Source organism: Gadus morhua, chromosome 18 (genome assembly GCF_902167405.1).
Source record: "Gadus morhua chromosome 18, gadMor3.0, whole genome shotgun sequence".
Lineage (NCBI taxonomy): Eukaryota > Metazoa > Chordata > Actinopteri > Gadiformes > Gadidae > Gadus > Gadus morhua.
This window is the reverse complement of record NC_044065.1, coordinates 19,460,290-19,487,475: the sequence shown is the minus strand read 5'-3', so window position 1 is coordinate 19,487,475 and position 27,186 is coordinate 19,460,290. Positions and strand designations below refer to the sequence as shown.

Below are 27,186 nucleotides of genomic sequence, written 5' to 3'. Positions count from 1 at the left end.
ATCTTCAAGAAGGGCAGTAAGGCCGTGGCAGCCAACTACAGACCGGTCTCCCTGACCTCACATCTCATCAAACTCTGCGAACGAATGATTCGCAAAGAGATGGTTGGCTTCTTTGAACAGAACAACATGTTCAACCCTAACCAACACGGGTTTCAGTCCGGAAAAAACTGCCTCACCCAGCTCCTTCATCACATCGAGGACATCATGTGCGACCTCAACCTCGACAGAAATGCGGATGTGATTTACCTTGACTTTAGTAAAGCCTTTGATAAGGTAGACCACAAAATTATTTTAAAGAAGCTGCGCTCTTTCGGCATCAAAGGCAAGCTCCACGACTGGATTACTAGTTTCTTGACGGGCCGGAAGCAGCACGTCATCGTAGATGGAGTCAGGTCCTCAATCATAGACGTCATCAGTGGGGTCCCTCAGGGTACCGTCCTAGGCCCCCTTCTTTTCCTCATCTATATCGATGACATCTTCTCTGTTGTCAAACACAGCAAAATCAAAGTGTTTGCAGATGATTCTAAGCTCCACAAAGACATATCCTCGCATGTTGATCGCATCCTCCTCGAAGAAGATCTCCTCTCTGTGGTCAACTGGGCAGAGGCCAACAACATGGTACTTAACGAGGAAAAGTTCCAGCTTCTGCAGCACGGCAAACTGCCTGACTGGAAGCAGCCCTACACCTTACCATCTGGACAAGTCCTCCATGGTTCCGACCATGTGAAAGACCTGGGCGTCTATGTTGATGTCAACCTCAACTGGAGAACACACATAGCTATGAAATCCTCCAAGGCAAAGAACATGGCTAGCTGGGTGCTACGCACTTTCACCTCCAGGGATGTAGCCACCATGATGCTACTCTATAAATCCTATGTGCGGTCCCACCTGGAATACTGCTGTCCACTGTGGTCTCCTCACCTGCAGTGCGATATTACCAAACTTGAAGCAGTCCAAAGATCCTTTACTGCGAAGATTCAGGGACTTGGATCGTCAAACTACTGGGATCGACTCCATCGCCTATCCATGTACTCCCTCCAACGGCGGCGTGAGAGATACACCATCATCCTAGTTTGGAAAATCTTCAACAACATCATCCCGAATGCTGTGAACCTCGACTTCCGCGAGACATCACGGCACGGCACTTCCTGCATACGACCACTAGGATCCTCGAAATACAGCAGCATTAACACCTTGAGGTTCCACTCATTCACCTCGAGAGCCTCAGCACTGTACAACGTGGTCCCTCCTAGCATCAAAGTGCACACATCTCTGGCTACTTTCAAGTCAGCACTTGATGCGTTCCTTCACACTTTCCCTGACACTCCACCAACACCTGGGTACACTGGACAGAACAGGAACTCAATGTTGGAGTGGGCCGGTAGCACGTGTCTGTAACGTTGCTACAACACTGGCGGTGGAGATGCGAGACATCTTGGCCTGAGCCCTCCAGCTCACAACCAAACCAAGAACCAAGAAGAACTGTTAAACTTTTATTTACAAGACGTTTTTCATTTGTGAACTTACTTGCATTTGTGTGGGAACTGGTCTGTATTTATGTGTGGATTTTTGAGACTCTCCTGACGTCGCTAGATTCACAAATGCATTTTTTTTCAACAAGGAAGTCTCTGTAGCCAATCAGATGCCTCCCTCGTTTTCAGTCAACCACATGACTGCTGTGACTGGGTTTTTACGTCGGTGCCGTTTACTACTTTAACGGCACCGATATTCCCAAAACCCAGTCGAAATTAGATGGAAAAAGTGTCGTGACGCAGCATTCACTTCTTCACCACCTAGAGATTGTTATGTACGATCATTCAAAAAACCATGTTCTTTCCGATAGAGTAGACATTTGACAGAGAACCGGGAGGCTTGGAGGCTGGACTCAGAGGTCGGAACTGCAGCCATGTGATTGGCTGAAAACGAGGGAGGCATCTGATTGGCTACAGAGAGTTCCTTGTTGAAAAAAATGCATTTGTGAATCTAGCGACGTCAGGAGAGTCTCAAAAATCCACACATAAATGCAGACAGTTTCACACACAAATGCAAACAAGCTCACAAATGAAAAGCGTCTTGTAAATTCAAGTTTAACAGTTTGTACATAAATGTAACAACATCCAAATACATTTTTGATGAAAATTGCAAATCTTTTTTAAATTAATATATTTATGGATTTATATTACCTTTATTTAAAACAAGACATATTTGTGTGTGGATCAGAAATATGTTTGTGAAACTTATTTTTGTTTATGGATTTATTTTACATTTATACATGCCGATATCCATTTGTGTGTGCATTGAAATGTATTTGTGAGAAGAGAGTAATTTATGTATAAATCACAAAATACATTTGTGAATCCTTCTCTGTGCATTCATTAATAATGAGACTGTTCTGACTCCATACCCCCCCCCCCGTTTTTGTTTTATGTACTAATGGGCGTCCTATTTTATTGACGACCTACAGCGACTAACTTTGAATTAAATGAGAATAAAGAATATATTTTTATACCTGTAAGTCAAGCCTGTGCGTGCGTTTCTTGAGTAAAATAGAGTTCCCCTGCTCTTGTCCTAGGGGTGGCGTTGTGTCAGCATTACTCAGTCGTAGCCCCGCCACACATGTATCAAAGATGTGTCAGTTTGTTATTCCAGAGACTTATATCGCCTACGTTGTTGAAAGCAGTTGTCATTATTCAGGTAAGACACGCTAAATCACGCTTTTCAAACGTTAGGATGAAGTGAGTTGAAGGTCAAGTGCAGATGGCAACATGGCCAACGGAGGAAGATGGCATGTCTTAGTTTGTGATTGTCATATGTTAAGAAAGTTTAAGTTAAAAAACTAACCAAATTCATTGTATTTAGTAACAAACTTGGTCAATTAAAGCAGATGCAGATTGTGGTTCTGATTATGTTAGATGTAAGAGAAGAATCAATGAAGAATGTTTAGTTGTAAGATGTGTGATGGCAAACAGAGATGAAAGAAATGAAAGTTTAGGTTCTGCACACAGAATTACATATCATGTAATCATTGTTATTCAGTTGCTGGTCATGTAGAAAATGTGTCATACTGAAGAAAAAAAAAAGAAATGTTACTGTGTGCTTGTAAGCCCTAAAATAAACTGATGGTGGGAAATTAATTGCAGTAAGTTGAAGTCTGTCAGTGCAACAAAAAACGGTCTCAAAAAAGCCTCTGCTTACAGAAGGACAGAGCCCAGGGCAGCCTATATGATGTGATGGTTGTTGGCGGAAAGGTGGCCAAGAGGCAGGAACACAAAAGTCAATTAAGATTGATTGGAAAGGATGGATGGCTGAAAAAACTGGCTATTTTTTCACTCCTTTGTATAAATTATGACATGTGGTTGTATTTTTGTTTTGGCTGGTGAAGTTGTGACTTTGTTGGCGAGGTCATCACATCGCTCCCAGAGAACAGACGATCTCCTGCAGAAGGCCACGTAGTGTCCAAGAGAGCTCCTGTTCGGCCCTGGAAGATATGCCACAATGCCTCGAAGTGTAAATGGCTCGTTGTGTAAGGTGATGTTGGCGGGGAATTCCTCCAGTGCAAAGAACCTCTCTGTGCCTGTTTCGATGTACAGTGCCGCTCCAGTGTTATATGTGTGTGTAACCACACCTGTGCACCTAACAATGCCAGTTGAAGGGTCCTCTGTTTTTAGGGGGCTAGGACAATTTCCGGGGGACTGAAGTGGTCGAAAACATTTTGAAGGGGGTAGATTTAATCCCCCCTCAACTGACGCTTGAAGTGCTCGCATTCCCTCTGTATGCAGTGTGTGCACATGAACTTGAACTAGAGGAACATCTCTTGTCTGTTTCAGGCTGTAGCTGCAGTAAGGAGAGGAGCACAAGGCTTGGAGCACAACAGATGGGGCCTCCTTCATTGTTGACGTTATTAATGTTTGCAACATTGCATGCAGCATTGACTTCATTTACGCCTGACACCAACGGTTCACAGCTAAAAGCTTCAACCAGGATTTTTGCCCTTTGCTTGTACGCATCTTTGTTTACCCCTTTTGTTACGATGAAGTGGACCAAATTGAATAATGAACTCTTGCTCTGTTGGATGTACCTGCTGAAGCTGTTGCTGTCGCAGAAGGCAGAGCACACGCACTGGAGGAAAGAGTCAAATGCACATGTATTTTTTACGGCTACATGCATTTTCCCCAGTTTTATAGGGTGACTGGCAAGGTGGTTACCATTTTTCATTAATCCAATGGATATTTTTTGTTGCGGGGCAGAATCTTTGTGAAGCCACTCTGGACATGGTGTCAAATATGACTTCCTCCTTTTGGGGGGCACACCAAGGCCTCGCCAGTTTTCAATCGGCTCATTTTTGTCTGTGTCCAACAGTGTTTCATTGTCTTGTCGTCCATTTTGTTGTCCTCTATCGTCATTGTCTTCCATTGTGTTGTCTTCCATTTTGTTGTGGTTCTTTATGGTAGCAGCGGACAGCTTCATACTTCCCTCGGTCATAGCAAGATGTTGTGCTACAAAGCAATCCACCCGTATGGGCAAATTGTCATGTTTGAAGAGGCCCTTCTTCAAATTTTTAAACTCTGCCTCAACGTGAGCAGAACTGGCAGTAATGTTTTGGCTTTTGAAGGCTGTTACCATAATCCCAGTCCATAGAGGAAGGTAGGAGGACAGTCGAATGAGATGTGGGACGAGCTCGGGTAAAAAATGCAAATTGTCCCTGTCACCATCATCGGCAGCAAGAGACCTGCTCTCCTCACATATGTCACTAACCCACCTTTGGACATCGCTTCTGCAGGCTTGTAGTGTGTCATCAGTCCTCTGTGGCACATCGGCCCTCTGTGGCACATCTTCTGTGAGAGGTTCCCACTGTTCTGCAATGGCTTTCTTCAGGTTAGTCTTGCATATTTCGGAGAAGACCGGTGTTCCCTTTGCATCACTCCCTTCTGATTCGCTGAGGGCCACAACAACAATGGAGCGAATCAACTCTTTTGCCTGGTCCATTGTGACAGACTGCAAGAGCTGTAACATGGTTCTCAGGTAGAACTCCCTTACCCTGTTCCCTTTCTTCCTGAGACAGTCCCATCGACTGATTATTTTTATGCAATGAGCGACATCCACCCTGACAAAGCATGGAGGTAATGTGGAGTACTCTTTGCCCATCAGTACCCCGAAACAATGATCAATGTAAGTTTTGAGGTCTGGTTGAAGAGTGAAGGCCTTAACAACTCCTCCCAGGAGTGCGAGGGAGAAGTCGCACACAACTTCTTTTGGGACAGCGGCACCTGCTCGTCGCCATTCAGACAACCAGTTTTGTATCGCTTGGATGTCATGACGTTCAGAGAGCATCTGAACCACTGGAATGTGAACTCCAGGTGAGGACAAAACCCCTTGATAAAGGAAGATATGTCCTGATGTTCCAGTGGGTCGTTTTAGTTTTTTCACCACTGTGCCTGTGGCATCAAAACTAACAGTGGAGCCTGGTATCTTTGACATTGCCTTGTATACATGCATTTGAGAGGGGGTCCAGTAGTGACAGAAAAATGTGTCAAGGCCAATATCATGGATGCTTCCACTGTGAGGCACACTGTGTTTTATCACCTGCAGCGACAAAATGGGGTCTTGGTTACCTAGCTCCTTGCTCTTTTTTTCTTGTTTTGCTTTTCTAAGGGTAGCTAGATTTGGCAGGTGGCTAGGCTCTGGATCACCTAAATTCATAATGTTGTGAGCCTCTGTCACTCGCCATACATGTGGAAGTTGTTTGCCCTTACACAGCTCCTCTGACACAATTTTTCGCCGTGCCCCAGTTAAACTCCTCTTCCTTTTCCCAGTGTGTAGATTGTCATCGACATTCTGAATTTGACATTGTAGCAGCACTGGTTTGCCCTCTTCTGGCATGCTCTCACTCACAATGGATAATCTTGCATTGCATTCAGTGCAGTACCCAGTAATATCGATGGGCTTTGACAGACTATTTGGGTACACTTTGGCTCTTTTGAATGTTATAGTGCATGGGGATTTAGTGCTCTCCCATATATTTTGATTCAATAAATGAGTCCATGTTCCACACTTTAATATTGTGTACTGTCTAGTTTGTCCATTTGTATTACTGTATTCAACTTCTTCTTTCCATACAGTAGCCCACTCGTCATAGGATATGGTCATTTGAAAATCCGTGTTATGTGGGTTTTCATCAGGGTCATCACTGATGTATTCTGGCTCAGTATCAGTGCAATCAGGTTCTTCACTCTCTTCATTTTTTATCTCTAGGGTTTCCCAACAGTTGTGCCTATTTAACTTCACAAATGTGTACATGTTTTTGGGTGACATTTCCCCTCTGAGTAAGTCACTAAGCTGTTTCCACACTGTATTTAGCAGCCTTGAGTACATTTATTACTTCCTCCTTGTCCCAAGCTGACGGTCTTGGCATCTATCAAAAAACAGAGGGAATGGACTCAACTTCTTATTGCCCAACTTGTAAGCATATTCATGAAAAAGGAGACCACTCTTCCTATTAGTGTGTGTGTGTGTGTGTGTGTGTGTGTGTGTGTGTGTGTGTGTGTGTGTGTGTGTGTGTGTGTGTGTGTGTGTGTGTTAGGGCTGTCACTTTTTCCAAAAATGAAATTCGAACGAATTTCGAATGTCCATAATCTGTAATCACATCTTTGATAACACATTTGTAAACACAACAAGAGGAAGCTCCGACACACAAGTGCGGCTGTCTTTTACACATTAATAATAACTGCTCGGAGCGCGATATGCGGAGCGCATGTCGTCCATGCGGACACAGCCTATATAAACGAACAATCTGTGAGGCCGACGTCCAACACGGCATGCTGCTCTTTTTATTCCTTACGGAAAGAAAATTACAAGTAGTCTCGCAGCTCTCCGTTACCGTTGCAGCTGCTTCTGTCAGCCGTGCTGTATAAGTCCCCAAACAGGCTGCCGATCGCGCCCAGCGCAGCAGCAGACTTTTCTCCCTGTCGTGTGCGATCAGTGTCGGTCTCGGTTTCAGTGAGCTCGTGTGAGAGGCTTCCAGTCACAAGATGTTTCTGTGCAGGGGAAAGGTGCACTAACCGGGAGAAGCGGGGATCCAGGAGGGCCGCTTTATTGAGGAGAAGCCACTCGCCGCTCTCTTCTTTATAGCGCATTTTTACAGTTCGAATGGAGAATTACACTTCGAATTCAAACTTTTCACCCCACCTTCGAACGAATATTCGAACTTCGAATAAAAAGTGACAAACCTAGTGTGTGTGTGCGCATCATGCGCATCATACTCACCTCTCAGAAGACAAAAACCGGTGTTAGCACAGGAGACGTTTGAGTCGAAGCCTTCAGATCTTCCCGCGGTTGTCTTCTGCAGCACAACTACGCCGCGTGACCAACTGGGTCACTTGTTAAACAATAAAAGCAGGAATATTCATGCATCGAGCACAAACGATCAGAAGAAGTTTTATATATGTTTTTCACCTTTGGGGCGCCAGCTTCGGAAGTTGAGTGACGTGATTTGTTTACAAAATGTTATGTTTAATATCTCAAAGGTGGTATGAGCACAAATGTTCATTTGTCGTGCACAAACGTGCACAAACGAAGCACAAAGGATTGAGACCGATTTGGACCGATTCGGACATTATTGGGGTGCTGAGTGAAAAAAATGAAACCTTAATAACTTAAAATTTGAAAGAGCACAAATGTTCATTTGTCGTGCACAAACGTGCACAAACGATGCACAAACGAATGAGACCAATTTGAACCAATTCTGACATTATTGGGGTGCTGAGTGAAAAAAATGAAACCTTAATAACTTAAAAATTAAAAGAGCACAAATGTTTATTTGTCGTGAACAAACGAATGAGACCAATTTGAACCAATTCTGACATTATTGGGGTGCTGAGTGAAAAAAATGAAACCTTAATAACTTAAAAATTAAAAGAGCACAAATGTTTATTTGTCGTGCACAAACGATGCACAAACGAATGAGACCAATTTGAACCAATTCTGACATTATTGGGGTGCTTAGTGAAAAAAATGAAACCTTAATAACTTAAAAATTAAAAGAGCACAAATGTTTATTTGTCGTGCACAAACGTGCACAAACGATGCACAAACGAATGAGACCAATTTGAACCAATTCTGACATTATTGGGGTGCTGAGTGAAAAAAATGAAACCTTAATAACTTAAAAATTAAAAGAGCACAAATGTTTATTTGTCGTGCACAAACGTGCACAAACGATGCACAAATGATTGAGACACATTTTAACCGATTCGGACAATATTGGGGTGCTGAGTGGCGTCATATGTTTACAAAATGTAATGTTTGATATCTCAAAAACGGAATGAGCACAATTTTCATTTGTCGTGCACAAACGAAGCACAAACGATCTGAAATAGTTTTACATTTTTTTTTACACATGGGGTGCCAACTTCACGCAGGTCTTAAGGTCTCACCCACTCAGAGGAGGATTTTCCTCCTCTCTCCCATTGAAACCCATGTTATCCACCGGCCGCCAGTACTTTCGGTAAAATGAATGGGAGTGAACGGCGGCAGAGGGAGGACCTTCCTCCCTGAAGTAATTGTCAATAGGCGATAGGGGGTGCTAATGTCCCTTTACCCAGGGAAACGAACATTATATATTCAAAGGCAATAAAGTAGTCATATTTAAGGGCATTAATTCATTACAATAGTCTGGGCAATCTACATTTTTTATTCTCAACAATGTTAGGGAGGATCTTCCTCCCTCTCCTCAATGGAGAAGCCTCCACTGGTCTCCAATTACCTTTGCTGTAGTAGGCTACATGCACGCGCAAAAGAAGGGGGTGGAGCTCGACTGCCCTTCGCAGGTCTTCCGGAAGGTAACCAATCACAACGGAGTGGGGTTGGCAGGAGGGGGGCGAGGGGGCGGAGAAGGACGAAACCGAGCGTTGACAGAGAATGCTGAAAGAGCCCAGATGAGAGGAAGAGTTTCCCGAAAATCTACATAGTTTTTTGTGCTGTGATTCGTGTCAGGTTGCGCTATAGGAGTCATTAATAATAAATTAAGACCAGAAAAGTAGTATAATAGGGTCTCTTTAATTAAAAAAACATGCTCAATCATGCCTTGTCGCTCAATGTAGGCTTTTTGTTTGTTAGACAGAATTCCAGTATCAACCAGCCATGGCAATATTCTTGAAAGCATGCATTTCATAAAGACTTTGTATATTGATGGCAATAGAGAGATGTCCCTCCTTGTAGAGGGGTCTTCTGGTACATGGTCCTTTTTCTGTATTCTGTGAATGACTGCGCCCTTCCATGAAATAGGGACTTTACCAATGAGCAAACAGGGGTTGAATATGCTTTTCGGTATATGCCTAGCTTTCAGAGTCTCATAAGTGAGACCATCTGATCCACTTGCAGGTTAACAATTACTTTTTCAATGACCTCTATTCTACATGCTGATGTACATGGCGTTTACTCAGTCACTGTGATGTCTAACTCATCATTCCACGGGTCAATTCAAGCGAAGGCGGAACAGACTGGTATTTTCTCCGATAGAACACTTGCTCACAGTTACCAGGGTCTGGCGGTGGCGTGGGAAACATGCAGTCATTAAGGATAACGTCAGTCGCCTTTGCTCTACGGTGCTGCCATAGGTAGGTTGTCGCAGCAATCACTGGCTTGATCAGGTCCTACAGGTGTCTGTTTTTACACACACACACACACACACACACACACACACACACACACACACACACACACACACAACACACACACACACACACGCACGCCTATTGTATTGTACAGAACCTAAGAACTTCAGAACCCCCGCCAAGCTCCTCCTCTTCCTTGTCTTGGGTGTTGAGGTGAAGGTGCCCCATGCTGGTCTTCAGCTGGGCCTCAGGCCCACCAGCTTTCCTGTTGGCCCCGGGGCCTGGATGGGTCACTGCTCCCAGGAGCCTCCTGTACAGTATCCTGAACTGGTCATCCTGTAGTATCTCCTCTGGTTCCCTATTCTGGAGCTGCTCCTGCCACCAGTGCACCAGTCTGCCCTTGTACAACCTGGACAAACCCGTCTCGGATTAATAAAGCGTCTTATCTTAAAACTATGGAAACAAAACTAGCTAGGCGATGATGTAAATATGGAAACTGTACTTGCTTTTGACGTTGTTACAATTTAAGCAGTACTGGCCATGTGTAACTATGGAAATTATACTTGCTTGGTGATGTACCAGTATTGGCTAGGTGATGCTGTAATTATGGAAACAGTATTTGCTGGATGATGGTGTTGCTATGGAAACAGTACTTTCTTGTTGTCTCACCAGCAAAGTGGGGTTCAGGGAGGGGCTTGCAGAGCAGCAGGTTGAGCTGGGAGGCGTCTTTCAGGCAGGCCTGCCATTGGTTGAAGCTGTGAGCCACATCACAATCTGGAAGGTGGTTACTGTGTTTGGTATAAAGACGCCTGCCTACACACACACACGCATGCACCCACACACACATACAGGCACATACACATAGCCATACCAGAGATGGAAATGAACTTTTTTGGTCACCAGCCACTCATCTTTTTTAGCAGTCACTTTTTATACACTATATATTTTTTTAATATATGCGTACATTTTAATAATAATAATAATTCATTGAATTTATTTAGCGCTTTTCTAGACACTCAAAGACGCCTACAGTGAAGGGGGGGGGGGACCTCACTAACCACCACCAGTATGTAGCACCCATTTGGGTGATGCACGGCAGCCAATCGGCGCCAGAACGCTCACCACACACCAGCTTGAGGTGGAGAGTGAGGGATGAGGTGGAGAGAGAGGAAAGAACATTTAACACTACTATGGACCACATGTAAACCCTATCGACCACATGTAAACCCTATCAACCATATTTAAACACTATCGACCACATTTAAACATGTAAACCCTATCGACCACATTTAAACATGTAAACCCTATCGACCACATTTAAACCATATCGAGCACATTTAAACCCTATCGAGCACATTTAAACCCTATCGACCACATTTAAACATGTAAACCCTATCGACCACATTTAAACACTATCGCCCACATTTAAACACGTAAACCCTATCGACCACATTTAAACATGTAAACCCTATCGACCACATTTAAACCATCGAGCACATTTAAACATGAGAAGACCAAAAAAAAATCGAACATTTAAAAATAAAAAAAAAAAAAAAAACATTAAACCCTATCGACCACATTTAAAAGACAAAAACCATATCGAGCACATTTAAACCCTATCGACCACATTTAAACATGTAAACCCTATCGACCACATTTAAACACTATCGCCCACATTTAAACCCTATCGACCACATTTAAACCCTATCTACCACATTTAAACACTATCGACCATATTCAAACACTATCGACCACATTTAAACACTATCGACCACATTTAAACAATATCGACCATAATTAAACACTATCGACCACATTCAAACACTATCGACCACATTCAAACACTACAACATGTTGATGTCTGTTCCAAGATACATCGTGTGTTTATTAAGGAACCCAACAAAACATTACATTATCTAGCGATCCGTTAACTGTATTATGTTATTTCGTCTTTGGCAACATGAGCGCGAATGTTTTTTGAAACCTGCCCGGCAACGGACGACGCGATCATCTGCCGCCACGCAGGCCTGGAGTGGACCACGCACGGATGACGCGCCCGGCACAAACCCGGCAGCCGGTACAAATTTAGGCTGTTTCCCAATTCATAGGACAAAATTTTAAACATTATAATAGTAACAATAGATAATAAAAGTGTTTTTCATACACATAATTTTTTCCATCAAAAGTGATTTTTACTGTAAGTAAGTGCTACCAAGGAACGGAGTTGAAAATGTTAGTCTTACCGCATATGATAAACAATACACAGATATCTGCCATGTTAAGTCATGTTTATTTCAAAGGTGTTACGATGACATGTTTGGGGATAATTCATCTATACAAAATATTTTCAATAAACAAATTGACATATTAACAAAACAACATGTATGGCTCCACCATCATAAGTCAATAGGAACATTTGTTTTATCAGTGCACTGGCCTTTTAATTTCTTCAATTCTGCCCCTATAATGCAACAGATGTATCATCCGAAGCATGTTTACGACAGAGAGCACAGAACATTGTTTGGCTCGTCCCGTCAGACACCAGCCAGTCACGTGTTGCCCACTGTCCGATGTTCGCCATCTCATTAAAACAACGCTTCATTTTGGGGATGACAGACGTACTATCATCCGCTACATATACCTGGCCTACACTCTCCTCAGCTGTTCTCTTTCCTCCGGTGAGAAAACGCAACAAGCTTGCTTTCTCTAGTAGTTCGATGCCTAGCATACTATACCGAATGTTGATACCAGCATATTATCTCAATGGTTACCGGTATATTATCCAAGATGTTGATAGTCGTAGTTCAGCAAAAGAGGCGTTAGAAGAAGAAGGGGGCCGGATGTTGACAGTAATGGTTGTGGAACTGTGCAGCGCCGTATGACAAATGTATTAAATATGCAAATTAGATCGGACCTGACTGGAAAGTATTACCCGACACAGTGGCGGGTGAAGTGACACAATTCACCCGCCACCATACAAATCGATTGATTGAGTGAGTGAGTAAGTGAGGTTACTTAGCACCACAAGTAGGGGTGGGTATCGTTCAAAATATTTCGATACGGTGCTAATTTCGATACCTTGGTTTCGATACCGGTTCGATACGATACTTTTTTCGATACCTGATGTTTTAAAAATCAATTTCCACAACAAAAACAATTAGGAATTATAGAATTTATTTTTCAGAACTGAGAGAGAGCGAGAGAGCGAGAGAGAGAGAGAGAGAGCACATGCATAAATACACACATACATAAATACACAGAGATCTAGGCATGGGGGCCTAGTCGAGGGCACTCAGTCATAATAAGGAATGAATAAATAACAATGCAATAATAATAACAAGAGAAAAACTGATGCAAACAAATGTCCAAAGAGTCCAAATTGCATGACAACAGTCACTCAACAGTTTTTTTTTAGAAAGATCAGCATGTCTGCCTTGTCTGGCAACAGACAGGCCCGCTCCTGGCTGATTGTGTCGCCAGCCGTTGAAAAGGTGCGCTCTGATGGTGTCGCTGACGCCTGAACACAGAGGTACCTTGCAGCCAAGCTTGATAGTGCTGGTAGGGTGCCCCTCATGTCCCCCACCAGGTCACTGGATCAACAGTTGACAAAGTTGATGGCAAACCTCTGTAGTGGCGGATTTCTTCTTTCACCTTATCCCTTTGGCTCGCAATTGGGTAATTCCGCTCTCCCACCTCTATGTCCTCATCCATGAACAACTCCTCCAGCGCAGACAGCTTTGTCAGTTTCTATAAGCAGATAATAAAAAGAAGGAGTAAGGTTGTGTATAGATCAAATTCATTGATTTGAGAAAAGTGTAAAGGTAAACCTATGGAATCTATGGCATCTGCTATGGGGTTTTGCAAGAATAGATTCACTTTTGCACTTGTGAGATATTTATTTTCTCAAATAAATTAATTTTAAAAAAGTCACATTTTGATGTTTGTCCCCATTGCTTTGAATATCCACCTAACATTTAGTTGCATATGTAAACTGGAAAATATTAAATGAGCAAGACAATATTTACCTCTGTTGCAGCTGAACTGGCTTCATCGCATGAGCTGTCCCCATCGTCCACCTGCTGGTGAATACAATTCTCTGATCTGAATAGAGTTCCATGCGGAATAAGTCCAGATCAACATAACGGTTGTGCGCGAGAGACATACGGACGTACGCTTACCACTTTTGTAAATGCCATATACCTACAGTACATTCGGATTACATCTTTTCAGATTAGAAATCTATTCGGATCAGAAGTGTCCATGTAAAATAAACGCTGACGTAATGTTAACCTAGAAAGCAGCTGCCTGTAAAACCAGGCAAATGTAGGCCCTGTCCACACTAACCCGGGTAAACATAAAAACGCACATTCGCAATGAAAACGATCTCCGTACACAGTGTGGACGGAGATCGTGATAAATGATAGTGTGGACTCCACACTATCATTTTCATATCGTTTTCGGAATGTTTTGCATCCACGTTCCACACTGAAATTATTTGGATAAACAGTTGTTATGGTGACGCGACTCCCGCCACGCCTCTCTGTTTACAGGCGCGCGGTCAGCTGACAGTTGCAGTTGATAAGGAACGCACATTCGCAATGAAAACGATCTCAGTACACAGTGTGGATGGAGATCGTGATAAATGATAGTGTGGACTCCACACTATCATTTTCATATCGTTTTCGGAATGTTTTGCGTTCCACACTGAAATTATTTTGATAAACAGCTGTTGTCATGTTGACGCAACTCCCGCCACGCCTCTCTGTTACATGCGCGCGATCAGCTGATAGTTACAGTTGATCAGCCGGCTAATCATTTTCTCTCACAAGCAAAAATATGGCTCAAACCAAAAGTAATAAAGTAATCAACAGGTAATAAACCTTACCTGTAATGTTGTTGGCCAAACTCCCAGCTGAATCCCGGTCACTAGCCGATAGAGAATTCGATGTGGAAGAAGGAGGCGGTCTGGTGACTGAAGTCCCGTCGTCCTTCTTAGCTTTCTTAGCTTTACAGTCAAACACGGAGCAGCTGTCCGACCGGAGGTTAATCTTGTGCATTATTAAATGTTTCGCAAGATTTGATGTGTTGCCGTCTTTCGCCAGCACGACTTTTTGGCAAATAGAGCATCTGGCTCTATTGGTGTCCACCTGAGCGAAGTGGAGCCACACTTTGGACCTTTTAGGCATTATGACAACGTCAAGAGTGACGTTACAGCTGACAAAGTTTGATATAGTGACGGTCAAGTAGACAAACGTGTCTCGCGCTCCGAAAATGTGACAGCCAATCACCAGCGACTTAAGATTCGTAACCACTAATACCACATGATTATTGGCTCACAGACGTAGCATTTACCCAGAAACAGTTGAAAACGATATTACTATTGGCAGACAGGCTGGGATTAATTTCATTGAGTATCGAAATACGGCACCGGAAAACTATTAATGTTTTGATATTCGATAGGATCGGAGCATTTCGGTCGGTGCCATAACCGGATCGAAATTCGATACCCAGCCCTAACCACAAGTGCAAGCTACCTACCTGATGTCGTTCCTGCCCGTCGGTTCAGTTCTCCTTGGACCATGACCATAAGCAGAGCTTTGAGGATCGTCGGCTCAGGGCTTGCCCTCCTCAGCCAGTAGCGTGTCACAGCCACGGGGAGCTGCAGGTGAGCTGGAACTCCCTTCAGCGTCCCTTCCTCCATGCCCAACGTCTCCAGACACACCTGCAGCTTCACAGCGGGGTCTGCCTGGGAAGTGGGAACAAACCACATGTCCATCTAGGATAACCAAGAACACCACTTGTAAGATTGCTTTGCATTCAATGGCTCCCTCTATAGGTTAAACACACAACATGTCACCGTTCGACCTACTCTCCCCTGCTGATGAATGTTGATGTGACCCACCTTTCCTCTGCTTAATGAAACAGAATTGAATGGGTGTTTACAATGCCTGATAGAACCAGTCTATACTGCCTGGGAGCCTGCTGTTTCTAACCCCTTAATCTGTTTTGATATCATTGTTGTTCTTTTAGATATTTATTAAAGGTCCCATGGCATGGCGTTCCCGAAATTCGGCCATGGTGCAGAATTACAGCCACTACGAGCCAGTCACATAATGAGCTTTCCCCAAACGCGCCGCTTCGGTGTCTGTAGCTTTAATGCAAATGAGGAGGAGAGAGGCGGGTCAAGGAGGAGCTTGGGGTGTTCCCCTTAGCTATGGAACGCCATGATGGCCACAATCCGGCCCTAGAATGGCGCGGTAAAAGGGCTAAACCAGCCGGACGCCGGCGGATTAAACGCTCTAAGCCGTGTCTTAGACGCATTTAGCCGCGGCTGATGCTCTGCTCAGCCGCGGATAATTAGCCGCTTTTGCAAAACGAGGCCCTCCCTCTTTTTTGCTCGACCACTAAGTTTTTGAAAGCTTTCTAACCAATCAGTGAAGAGAAATGCCAGACTAAGTAATGCATTGTCCAGAGCTGCAGTGCCTGCCATGTTACACCGTAACATAAAGCTGTTGTGTTGTCTTTACTAGTTTCACTACAATGTAATGACCATCACTTGCAAGTGGAAAATACATTTGTGTCTAGTACAGCGTTATATTTATAAATGTTGGGCTATATATTGCGATGGCAGTGTGCGAAATAGCCGTCAATATTCGGGGGTGTCCTCATCCCCCGATTGTTGCGCAATACCGATCTAAATGTTCTCAATATGCAGTAGGCAATAACATTACAATATGTCATGGATGCAAGCCAAGGGGGGCGCTGCTGAGCTTTAATGGAGTAGGACGTGAGTTTGGAGGCTCCTGCCGATTTCGATTTAAATTGTAATTCATCTGCGCTTTTTAGTCACATATTCTGTCTTTTCTTACTCCGCATTACTTTTTGGTTAGGAAGTTTGATTCTGAACTGCGTAAAATGTCTACAAAAAACTCTAAAACTCGCAATACTGTTCAGACGCACCTGCGGCCCGGTCCACAAACCGCGACCGCGTGCTTGGGTGAGCCATCGTCTCCTGCACAGACCGCCGCGACTCACGCTAACCTCGACACCACCGCCCTCAGGCTCGAGTTGCTGGCCTCACTGAGGAAAGATATTGCAGATATTTTTAAGAAGGAACTTCAGGACACTCTCGGGGATGCTTTGTCTACTATCAAGCTCGACCTACAAGCGGTGAAGACACAGCTGGCGAACGATAGAGCTGCTACCGATGCTACCGCGTCCGAGCTGAAAGGTACGGTCGGAGAGATGGAGCACTCACTCACCGAGTGCTCCGATGACATCGCCGAGATGAAAACTACTATCAAGTCCCTTACAGCTAACGTAGCCAAGCTGGAAAATAAATGTGAGGACTTGGAGTCCAGATCACGGCGGAATAACATCAGGATAGTGGGAGTACCGGAGGGCCCTGACACCTGTACCACTACAGCTGTAGCCGCCTTACTGACGGAGGCGTTCGGTCTGGTAAAGGAGCCGCTTTTGGACCGGTCCCAGCGGACCCTCCAACCCAAACCCAAGCCCGGTGAGCGTCCACGAGCCATTGTGTGCAGATTTCACTACTTCGGTGACTGTGTTGACGTTCTGCGCCGCGCCAGAGAGCTCAGACAGATTAAAGTCAGAGACTTGACCATCTCAGTCTTCCCTGACCACACCGCCAAGATAGCCCGGGCTCGGGCTGCATTCAACGAGGTCAGGCGCCAACTCCGTGGCCTTGACGGTGCTCGGTATGGACTGATGCATCCAGTGCGACTTCGCATCACATACAACGGTGTTGAGAAGGACTTCGTTTCAGCGGAGGAAGCCAGCGGCTATGTCAAGACTCTGATCTCCGAGTGAAACAATATGTGAGCTTTTTCAATGTAACATGTTTATCATTGCGCGTATACTGTTGAATAATGTGGAAATCGGCGGGAGATTTTTCTCTCTTTTTCTCTCTTTTGCATGCTCCGTGTAGTCTCCGGGTTGTTCAACGCTATTGTGGACAACTTTTGGTTATTGTGGGAAACACTGCTGTCTCCTCTGTTCTGTGGTTATATGGGGACTTTGGGTGTATTTATGATTAGGGGTATGTTGGGGGGAGGGTGTCCCACTTTGTCTCTCTCTTTTTTTTTAAAATGGTTAATAGCAATATAGATCCCAGCATTGCTGGGCCAGGGACACCTCTCAGATTTATCAGTTGGAATATCAGAGGTATGGGTAATCCTATCAAAAGATCTAAGGTTTTTGCACATTTGAAACGTTTAAACTCCGATTTAGTGTTTTTACAGGAGACTCACCTTCGCACTAAAGATCACCATAGATTACATTGCCCTTGGGTAGGTCAAGTCTTCCACTCAAACTTTAATTCAAAGGCTAGAGGAGTCGCCATTTTAATTAACAAAAAAGTTAACTTCTCATCCACTGATGTTATTGCTGATAGGAATGGCAGATACCTCATGGTTTCTGGTACCCTAATGCAAAGAAAGGTTCTGTTGGTAAATGTATATGCTCCGAACTTCGATGATGTTGAATTCGCTAACAGATTGCCGAGTAACATCCCCTTCTTGAACACACACCTGCTGTTCTTCGGGGGAGTTTTAAATTGTGTTTTTGACCCAATCTTGGATCGGTCTAATCCTCGCAATCTGACTCAATCTGCTATGTCTAAAACGTTTTCTGATTTTATGAAACAGAATGGTCTTATTGATCCATGGAGGGCTCGTAACCCTTCTATTAAAAAATTCTTTCTTCTCCCAGGTGCACCATTCATACTCTAGGATCGATTACTTTTTTATTGACAATACACTTGATTTGTGCGTAAATTCATCTGATTATTTAGGTATTGTAATATCAGACCATTCCCCTTTATTATTGGATATTCAATTTTCTACCTATATAGGTAGCCCACCACTTTGGAGATTTAACTCTCTTCTTTAGGCAGACAAAGAATTTTTGCGTACATATTTCAAACTCTATTGACGAGTTCTTGTCTTTCAATCAAAATGACTCCTCCTCAGATTCATTGGTGTGGGAGACACTTAAATGTTACCTGAGAGGTCAAATTATTTCTTACTCTGCTCTCTCTAATAAAAAGATTGATGCTAGGCTTAATATACTTTCATCTGGGATTAGTAACCTTGATCGAAGATGTGCACTGAACCCCTCTCCCGAACTACTTAAGCAGCGTGTTGAGTTGCAAGCAGAATTTGATCTTATCTCAACTAAAGAGGCAGAGCACTTGTTACTATACAGTCGTGGTTCATATTATGAACATGGCGACAAGGCAAGTCGTTTACTGGCACATCAGCTACAACGACAGGCCACTTCCCGTTTGATTCCTAGTATTAAAAATACTTGTGACACTACTACTATGGATCCTCTGGAAATTAATGCTACTTTTAAATCATTTTATTCGTCATTATATGAATCTGAATTTCCTACAGACAACACTGAAATGAACACATTTCTTCAGAATCTGTCAAATCCTGTCATTGGTACTGATACTGCCACGCATCTGGACTCCCCACTCTCTCTTGAAGAAGTATCAAATGCCATTAAAGCTATGCAATCTAACAAAGCCCCAGGCCCTGATGGGTTTCCGATTGAATTTTTCAAAACTTTTATTGGTAAATTGGCACTGCTGCTTTTATCAGTATTCAACAAATCCTTGGACAGTGGATTATTACCACCAACCTTGACACAAGCCACTATTGCTCTCCTTCTCAAAAAGGACAAAGATCCAACCTCATGTGGTTCCTATAGACCATTATCTCTGCTTAATGCTGATGTAAAGGTGTTGGCTAAAGTAATTGCATCCCGTTTAGAGAGTGTGCTTCCTCATATTATATCCGAAGAGCAAAATGGTTTTATAAAGGGTCGTCAATTGTTTTTTAATATCCGTACACTTTAATATAATTTACTCAAAACATTCGGCTGAACTTCCTGAACTTGTGATCTCTTTGGATGCTGAAAAGGCATTCGATAGGGTAGAGTGGGAGTACTTGTTTGCAGTTCTGAAGAAATTCGGATTTGGTGATAAATGTATCTCTTGTATTCGCCTCCTCCTTGAATGGTTTCTGGGTGGGTTATTTTGCTATTATGTCCTCTGTTCTTGGGGTTAATCTCCAACCTTGTCCTCTGATTGCTATATTTGGGATTCCTGACCCTACACTTGCACTTAACCCTACACAAAAGGACATTATAGCTTTCACATCCTTACTAGCAAGACGTTCCTTATTGTTACATTGGAAGTCTGTTAAATATCCTTCTATCTCCCAGTGGCTCAAAGATGTCATGTTTTTTTTGAGACTTGAGAAAATTAAGTACACGTTAAGAGGATGTACAGTCAAATTTTTCTCCAAATGGCAACCCTTTATTTCCTATTTCACTAATTTAAAGGTACTACCTAATTGATTGGGTGTCTGTTATTGTTGTATCTTTTGTATTGCATAAATAACCAGTAATATGTGTGTTGGTCATGTTGAGCTGAGTGGGGGCGGGGGGTTGTTCTTTGTTTATTACACGGTACTCTGTAATTCAATTTAATTGTTTTCTTCTATATTCCTATCAGTGTTTTTTTTTTTTTTTTGTGGGGGTATTTTGGTTGTATTTGTGTATATGTGCATATGCATGTTTAAAAAAAAAAAAGGAAAAAGGTAAATTGTATTTCCGTGACTGTAGTATATTGTGTGTTTTTCCAATAAAAATATAAAAATAAATAAATAAATGGATGCAAGCCAAGTCAATCGGTCTATATCTATAGCCTACATGACAAAACGCACACGCACACACTTAAAAAATATTGATAATCTGATTTCAAAATGGATAAGCAACGTCCAACCTGCCTTATTCTATAATTTAGGGAATTCACTTTAAATACACCCTATGTAAGAAATTAATCGCACATGTTTTCATTCGCTGAGAGGTAGCGGCAGAGGCGTAGTGGATTAGTATAAGGGTGCCATGCCGTAATTCCGACGCCTCATTGTTCCGACGTCTCAATGTTCCGAAATATTTCCCATTAGATCGACATTCCACTATTCCGACGGTTCAATGTTCCGAAAACGAAACCCATTGGTCCTTTTCGAAAAGGAGGCGCATTAGGCCGACGGTTCAATATGCCAAATAGGAAAAATAGTTTTATACCTCGCTCGCTCCCCCTCTCTCTCACTCTCACTCTCTCTCTGTCTTTGTCTCCAAAATACAACCTAGGCCTACATATCAAGTTCACGATGAATTTTGGAGGGCAAAAAGACAACGCTTCACTTCATTTCGACACGGTGTTGCAGCACCATGGACAGAGAGCGGAGGTCTAATAATTCTCAACACGGGCACACACACACACACAGTATAAAACTCTTTTTCCTATTCGGCATATTGAACCGTCGGCCTAATGCGCCTCCTTTTTGAAAAGTCGGACTAACGGACCTTCGGACCAATGGGTTTCGTTTTCGTAACATTGAATCGTCGGAATAGTGGCATGTCGATCTAATGGGAATTATTTCGGAACATTGAGACGTCGGAACAATGAGGCGTCGGAATTACGGGCAGGCCCCAGTATAAGACCCGAACGGCAGCAACTGGGGTTCAAATCTCGCCGGTCTATCATTTTGCCTTTTACCCCCATAGATGTGGTACCAGCATGGCCTTGAGAATATGGGTTCAAGTTCGAAATAAGCACAAAAATATAAATCCATAACCTTTGGTGAATAAGTATTCCAAATGCATGAGAATCTGGACTTTTTAAGCTTCACATTAATGCGCGTCACTTGGGAGACGAACCCCGCACACAGAAATTCAAGACTGACCAATCTACCACACTCTCACGGGGACACAACGGTAAACATTGTCTGCATAAGGTCCAACAAGGACGATCAAATAGAGAATACCCTCTGATGAGAACCTGAATCTCTCATAAAGAATATTCTCATGCATGTGCGATAATTCACACATTCATACCAACAGGCCACATATAATAATAATAAATGAAATTTATATAGCGCTTAATATGGTACTCAAGGACGCATATGTCCTTGGCGACTAGAGAGGCTTCTTTCCTAACCTAGGGAGGGATCCTGAGCCTAGGGAGACGTCCGGCCCATACAAGAAGCCATTCATTCATGTACCGATTCTAGAGATATGAGCGGCCCAGGTGTTCGACAAACCCAGACGCTCAAGGCCACAAAAACAAGTGTAATTCCCGCACATAGCTACAAATCAAGTTGCAATGCCATCACATAGCCACAAGAGATCAGCATAGAGTACACATAGGGTACCCAGGAGGCGGAAGTTCAGCACCATGCTTAGCCAATCAGAGCACATAACTGAGTCCACGCCTGCCCAGTATTAAAGTCCCAACAGGGGGCCAGAACGCTCCAGGTAACGCATCCATCAGATGTCCTACTAAGCGTATCTCCACGCGTGCCTTTAAAATTCCCCTCCTTTTTGCTTCATAGAGACTAGTCCAAACCTTTACCAAAATAAAATGAGTTACAAGCGATCCTGACTCGGCGACCTATTTCAAAAAAGAACACAGCAGGCAATGCCAAGGGATTGGTCCTGAAAGAGCCTCTGTCGGAGAGACCCCTGTACGATACGGGCTCTGAGGTCCACGGGAACACCCAGTAATGGTGACGCCATTGTCAAAGGAGGGGCTAGGAAGCTGGGCACGCCGATCTAACCCGATAGACTTAGCTGAAAACCTGCTCCTGACCAGGTTTGGTTGAGAGCACAAGTCACCATGGTGATACAGCGACGCTAAAGAGATCGACTTTCGTGTCCCAGCTAAACCAGGCTTTGAGCGCAACTTACCTCACTAACCCACTAATCTAGGTTCGTAGTACATGCCACTGAGCTTCCATTTTTTCAAAGGCAAGCAGGATACCTAGTGCTCGCTTTACACTGAAAGCAATTTTTACTGGGTTACCATAGGCAGGCTAGGGGAACTTATTAATGTTAGAAAACCTCAAAGTGAGATTTTCATGCCATGGGACCTTTTAACCAAGTAGTTGACAGCATCAGTTAAAGTGAGGAGTTCGAATGAACTCTGTTGATCGATCCCGCAAGATAATAGTTGACTATGTATGTATGTAGTAGGTAGGTAGGTAGGTAGGTAGGTAGGTAGGTAGGTAGTAGGTAGGTAGGTAGGTAGGTAGGTATTAGGTAGGTAGGTATGTATGTATGTGTATATAGGGGTATTTATCCCATAACCATAATTAAGTTACAAAATAAATCTTCATGTTTGTGAATGTCTCGGTTTAGCCTAGCCCTGCCTATTTTTGGTTTGGAGTTGACTAGGCCTATGTAGGCCGTCTAATGTCCCTATTTTATCCCTCTCTTGTCCATAGATTGTCCTATTTGTCAACTGTTGGTATCAAGGAGTTGGTAGGCTTACCTGGGGCAGAGTGGCCAGTCTCAGCTGTTGAGCGGCTCCTTGGACCAACGGTAGTACCTCCAGTTCAACCCGGTCCACTTCCCTCACCACACCTTGCCCCTGGCCCAGCAGCAGCCCGTAGAACACCTGCCGGATGTGCTGCGAGATTAGGTTGCAGCTCTGTAGTTCTTTGAGCTCCACCTGGATCCCCAGAATCAGCCTCCTATCGACTAGCACGTCCAACACATCACCGCTCAGGGCACCTCTGGCCAGGGGCGTGCAAACCCAGTCGGGGACGCAGCGCAACAATTCAGTGGGAAGAGGCGGAATGGTACCCTCACTGAAGAACCCCTGCAGAGAGGAGCTGGGGAGCCGGTACTCCAGCATGGACTTCTGCACCTCAGTCTGCACCTCCGTCAGTGCCTGTTGACCAATGTCGGGTATGAGTGCCATCGCTGCTCCCAAGATGTCTTCTGTCGTCTGAAAGTGACTCATCCAACTCAGGAGGCCCTCCAGGCCTGCTGACCGGGAGGTCTCCTTTTGTCTTCCAACTGGAAGGAATTGGGCCCATTTAACTTCTCTAAAGCCGATTTGGTCGTACCCGACCAACGAGGCAAAGACAGGCAACAGCTGGCGGTCGATGTTGAAGAAGGTGCAGAATCTGGACGTGGTGTATCGCTTGCAGGGGATGTAACACCCGCCCAAATTCATCCCCACCCCATCCCACCGGAAGTGATGCAGGGGCAGAACCCCCTCTGGAAGGTCAAAGATGTAGAAGTCAGTGTGTCCGGACAGCACTGGGCAGCCCCACTCCCTGGCCAGGGCAGCCAGCTGGCCGTCAGCCTCTCCGAAGCATTTGACCAGCGACACCTTCATGTTGCGCAGCGTCTGTTCAAACACTGAAATGGTGAGGGGGGGAAGGATGTGCTCCCTCCTACCCTTCAGAGCGATATTATGGGCGCTCTGGAGAAACTTTCTGTTCTTATCCAGGAGGTTTTTCAGTTGAATGTCGCTTTTCCTCGAGCCTCCATTCATTACCACGTAAGGTTTGATTCCACAGTTGTGCAGATTCGCGAAGAAAGCCTGAACCAGAGCTTGGTAAGCCAGGTACTCCCCACCGTGGCTCAGGTCCAGGAAGAACTTGAAATACAGGTGGTAGGCCAGGTTACTGCCATCCACCAGTAACTTGCTGTCCCTGAAACAGATGTCTTGGTAGATTCGGTTGTTTCCCTCCATTAGCGTAACCAAGCCCTTCACCCCCATGGTGACTGATCGGTCAAGTTCTGACTACTGTGGTGAATCAATGGACTCACCCAGGGAGAATCCAAGCTCCTTTATACACTAACACAAACACATACCTGCACTGGGAGCGGCTCCTCAGTTCTGTAAGTTTCATTTCCGTATAGAAAAAAGAAAAAGAAAACGTATAGCCTACTGTATTGATGTTTGTGAGTGAACAGTATCAGTAGCCCTATATAGTGGGCCTAATTTAGGGAATGAATCCCATCGGTCAGACTACTCCATTGCACGGCCGGATCCCTCAGGGGGCCCCTGGACACTCCTAAACTACCGAGGCCAAACCCCACACACTTTACAGATCAGATTGTAATTGTAAATAATAATTTTACAAATTGATATCTTACAATTACTTTTCATATTATGTTAAAATGTATTTTGCCATGATATTTTGTTAAATAGTCAAAGACCTTCCCCACACAGTCGCACACTGTTGTTAAGAGGCTGTATAAAATAGATTCATATGCCAATGTTTATTGACATATTAGGTCAAAGTTCCTCACTTGTTTGACAAGTTTTACAACATTGACTCCCGCCAGGAATGTCCCAACGTCGAAAATCAAGGCAAGGCAAGGCAAGGCAACTTTATTTATATAGCACTTTTCATACACAAGGCAGAATCAAAATACTTCACAAATAAACATTGTCATGCAATAAACCGCAATTAACCGCTCCCACCACACCCAGCCCCAGTCTGTGGGCTGTGCAATGAATGGATACCAAATGCTCCACTTCTTGTTTGAGTCGGGCTTCCACTCCAGATTTGGATCCCAGGTTGACTGCAGCGCCATCACTGCCAAACCCAACCAGCCTGGCCTTCCAGTCCCTCACCCCTGCCTCCTCCATGCCTACAATAGAAGGCAAGGCAAGGCAAGGCAACTTTATTTATATAGCACTTTTCATACACAAGGCAGACTCAAAGTGCTTCACATATAAACAGTAATGCAATAAAATAAAATAATAGATAAAAAGAAAACATATGTAAAGATATGGGTAAAATAGAAAGTTAAAAAGGCATTTTAGTATTCAAATAGAAAATAAAGGCAAAGTTAAAAAAGCTTTTTAGAAAGTGCAATGTATTTAAGATTCAGCAGAAAGCTAAAGCAAACATAATTCTCTGACCTACAGGAAGCCAATGTAACGATTTTGGTCTTTGTTAGAACTCTAGCAGCAGCATTCTGAACGAGCTGAAGCTTCCTCATAGTTTGTTTTGGGAGACCTATAAGGAGACCATTGCAGTAATCAAGCTTACTAATGATAAAGGCATGCACAAGTTTTTGTAAGTCTTCGGTGGACATGAGCCCTCTAGGTCTTGCTACATTATTAAGGTGATAATATGCCGATTTTGTAACTGATTTGATGTGACTGTCAAAGATAACCCCTAGATTTCTGGCTTTGATTGAGGTTTTCAGGGACAGAGAGTGAAGGTGTTGGGTTACTTTAAGCCTTTCCGTTTTAGAAACCAAATACAATTATCTCTGTTTTGTCCTCATTTGGTTGAAGGAAATAAACCTGTGAAATTCTGAGTGATTGACACATTCTTAAAACCATTTTGATAACATTCATAAAGTAGGTGTTTTATTGGATGCCTTACATTCATTATAATATTGATGTGCTCCTCAACAATCAAAACACGGGATCAACAGGATTCAAAATCAGATCATTCATTCATTGTAATTCATTGTCTTCATAAAAAAATTAATCAACCGGTGGGGACCACCGGTCGGGGGTCCGGCACACCCCTGGAACAGAGAGACGTTCGGGGCCAGCCTCTGCCTCTGGACCTCCTCCAGGTCAGCCAGGGGCAGCCGCCTCATATCGTAGCCCTGCACGCTGCCTTTGGCCGTGGGGTCCACCGGCACGATCTCCTCCATGCTGTCCCGGTCGTTCCTCCCCACAGCCGCGTACGAGGGGAAGAAGGGCCGGGCCCCCCCGGGCAGGCTGCCGTTGTAGGAGGGGCAGCAGTAGGCGGACCAGATGTACTCGGGCACCGCCACCCTGTCGTTGATCCACCACTGCCCCGAGGCGTAGGGCAGGAAGCCCGTGTTCACGTTTTCCAGATCTACATGCATCAAAAAAGTTATAGTTGGGAGGAGCTGTCTCTATCAGAACGGTTGCACTGTTATTTTGTTCCAGCCATATTTCAGTTAAAAACATAAAATCCAGTTTAGAAGTGGTAATAAAATCATTAAAAAATTATTTGTTATAGGCAATAGATATGAGATTTGTGAGGTTAGCAGTGCGTCTTACGTTTCACTTTGTTTACTCTTAGTGGTTACCGCATGAATGCAAAAGTTGCCCTGTTTTGAAGTAGGCAACCTTGGGTTCAGCAGATTATGTGAAACTTCCTTTATACTGTGTCTAAAGCTGAACCCTTTTTTGTCTCAGCAATACTCAGGACTACTATCAGTACAGGGGGGGGGCTGGGGCGCCATCCTCTTGGGTGTTATCAGCCTGTGGCCATGACGTGGCCATGCTATCATTGACACAGATGCAAGTTTGATGCCAACATATTCCAGTTTCTTAAATTCAGCTGGAAAATTGCAAAGGGGGGAGACATTTGGGGATTGAGTTGTTGTTGTTGTGGCTATGGGAGAGATGAGGCTGGAGGTCATCATCGATGGGGGAATGCAGAGGAGGGGGATGGCCGTTCCTCGCCAAGCCAGCATCAGCGATGGGGAAAGGCACAGTGTTGATGCCGTCGGGCGGGCTGTTGTCTCTCTTCAAGGTCTGTGGGCTGTCTGCTAACTGTGTGTCAGATAGTGGCAGAGTAGATGTGTGGGGGAGGCTGTAGTCTAGGGCTGTGCAATTAATCGAATTTCGATCGCGATATCGATTTTGGGGTCAAACGATCTCCAAACTCGTATAATCGAGTTGAAACGATTAATTTGACATTTTCCGTTTTAAAGTAGGCCTAGAGAGTTTATGATA

General features: G+C 44.0%; 2 protein-coding genes and 1 long non-coding RNA gene across 3 annotated transcripts; all 3 read right to left on the bottom strand.

The window, feature by feature from the left end:
• Positions 1–9,035: 9,035 nt before the first annotated feature.
• On the bottom strand, positions 9,036–15,387 carry LOC115531628 (protein asteroid homolog 1-like). The gene is made up of 3 exons (XM_030340987.1): positions 15,150–15,387; positions 10,281–10,424; positions 9,036–10,020 (listed from the first exon to the last, which is right to left on the bottom strand). The coding sequence occupies exons 1-3, from the start codon at positions 15,385–15,387 to the stop codon at positions 9,902–9,904; spliced, it is 501 nt and encodes a 166-aa protein (XP_030196847.1). The 3' UTR covers positions 9,036–9,901.
• LOC115531508 (uncharacterized) lies at positions 13,194–15,127 on the bottom strand. The gene is made up of 3 exons (XR_003973895.1): positions 14,497–15,127; positions 13,637–13,690; positions 13,194–13,358 (listed from the first exon to the last, which is right to left on the bottom strand). It is a non-coding gene; the product is annotated as an uncharacterized LOC115531508 (long non-coding RNA).
• A 7,560-nt stretch (positions 15,388–22,947) lies between the features above and the next one.
• Positions 22,948–25,187, bottom strand: LOC115531507 (protein asteroid homolog 1-like). Its single transcript, XM_030340827.1, has one exon. The coding sequence runs from the start codon at positions 24,220–24,222 to the stop codon at positions 22,960–22,962; it is 1,263 nt and encodes a 420-aa protein (XP_030196687.1). The 5' UTR covers positions 24,223–25,187; the 3' UTR covers positions 22,948–22,959.
• Positions 25,188–27,186: the final 1,999 nt, after the last annotated feature.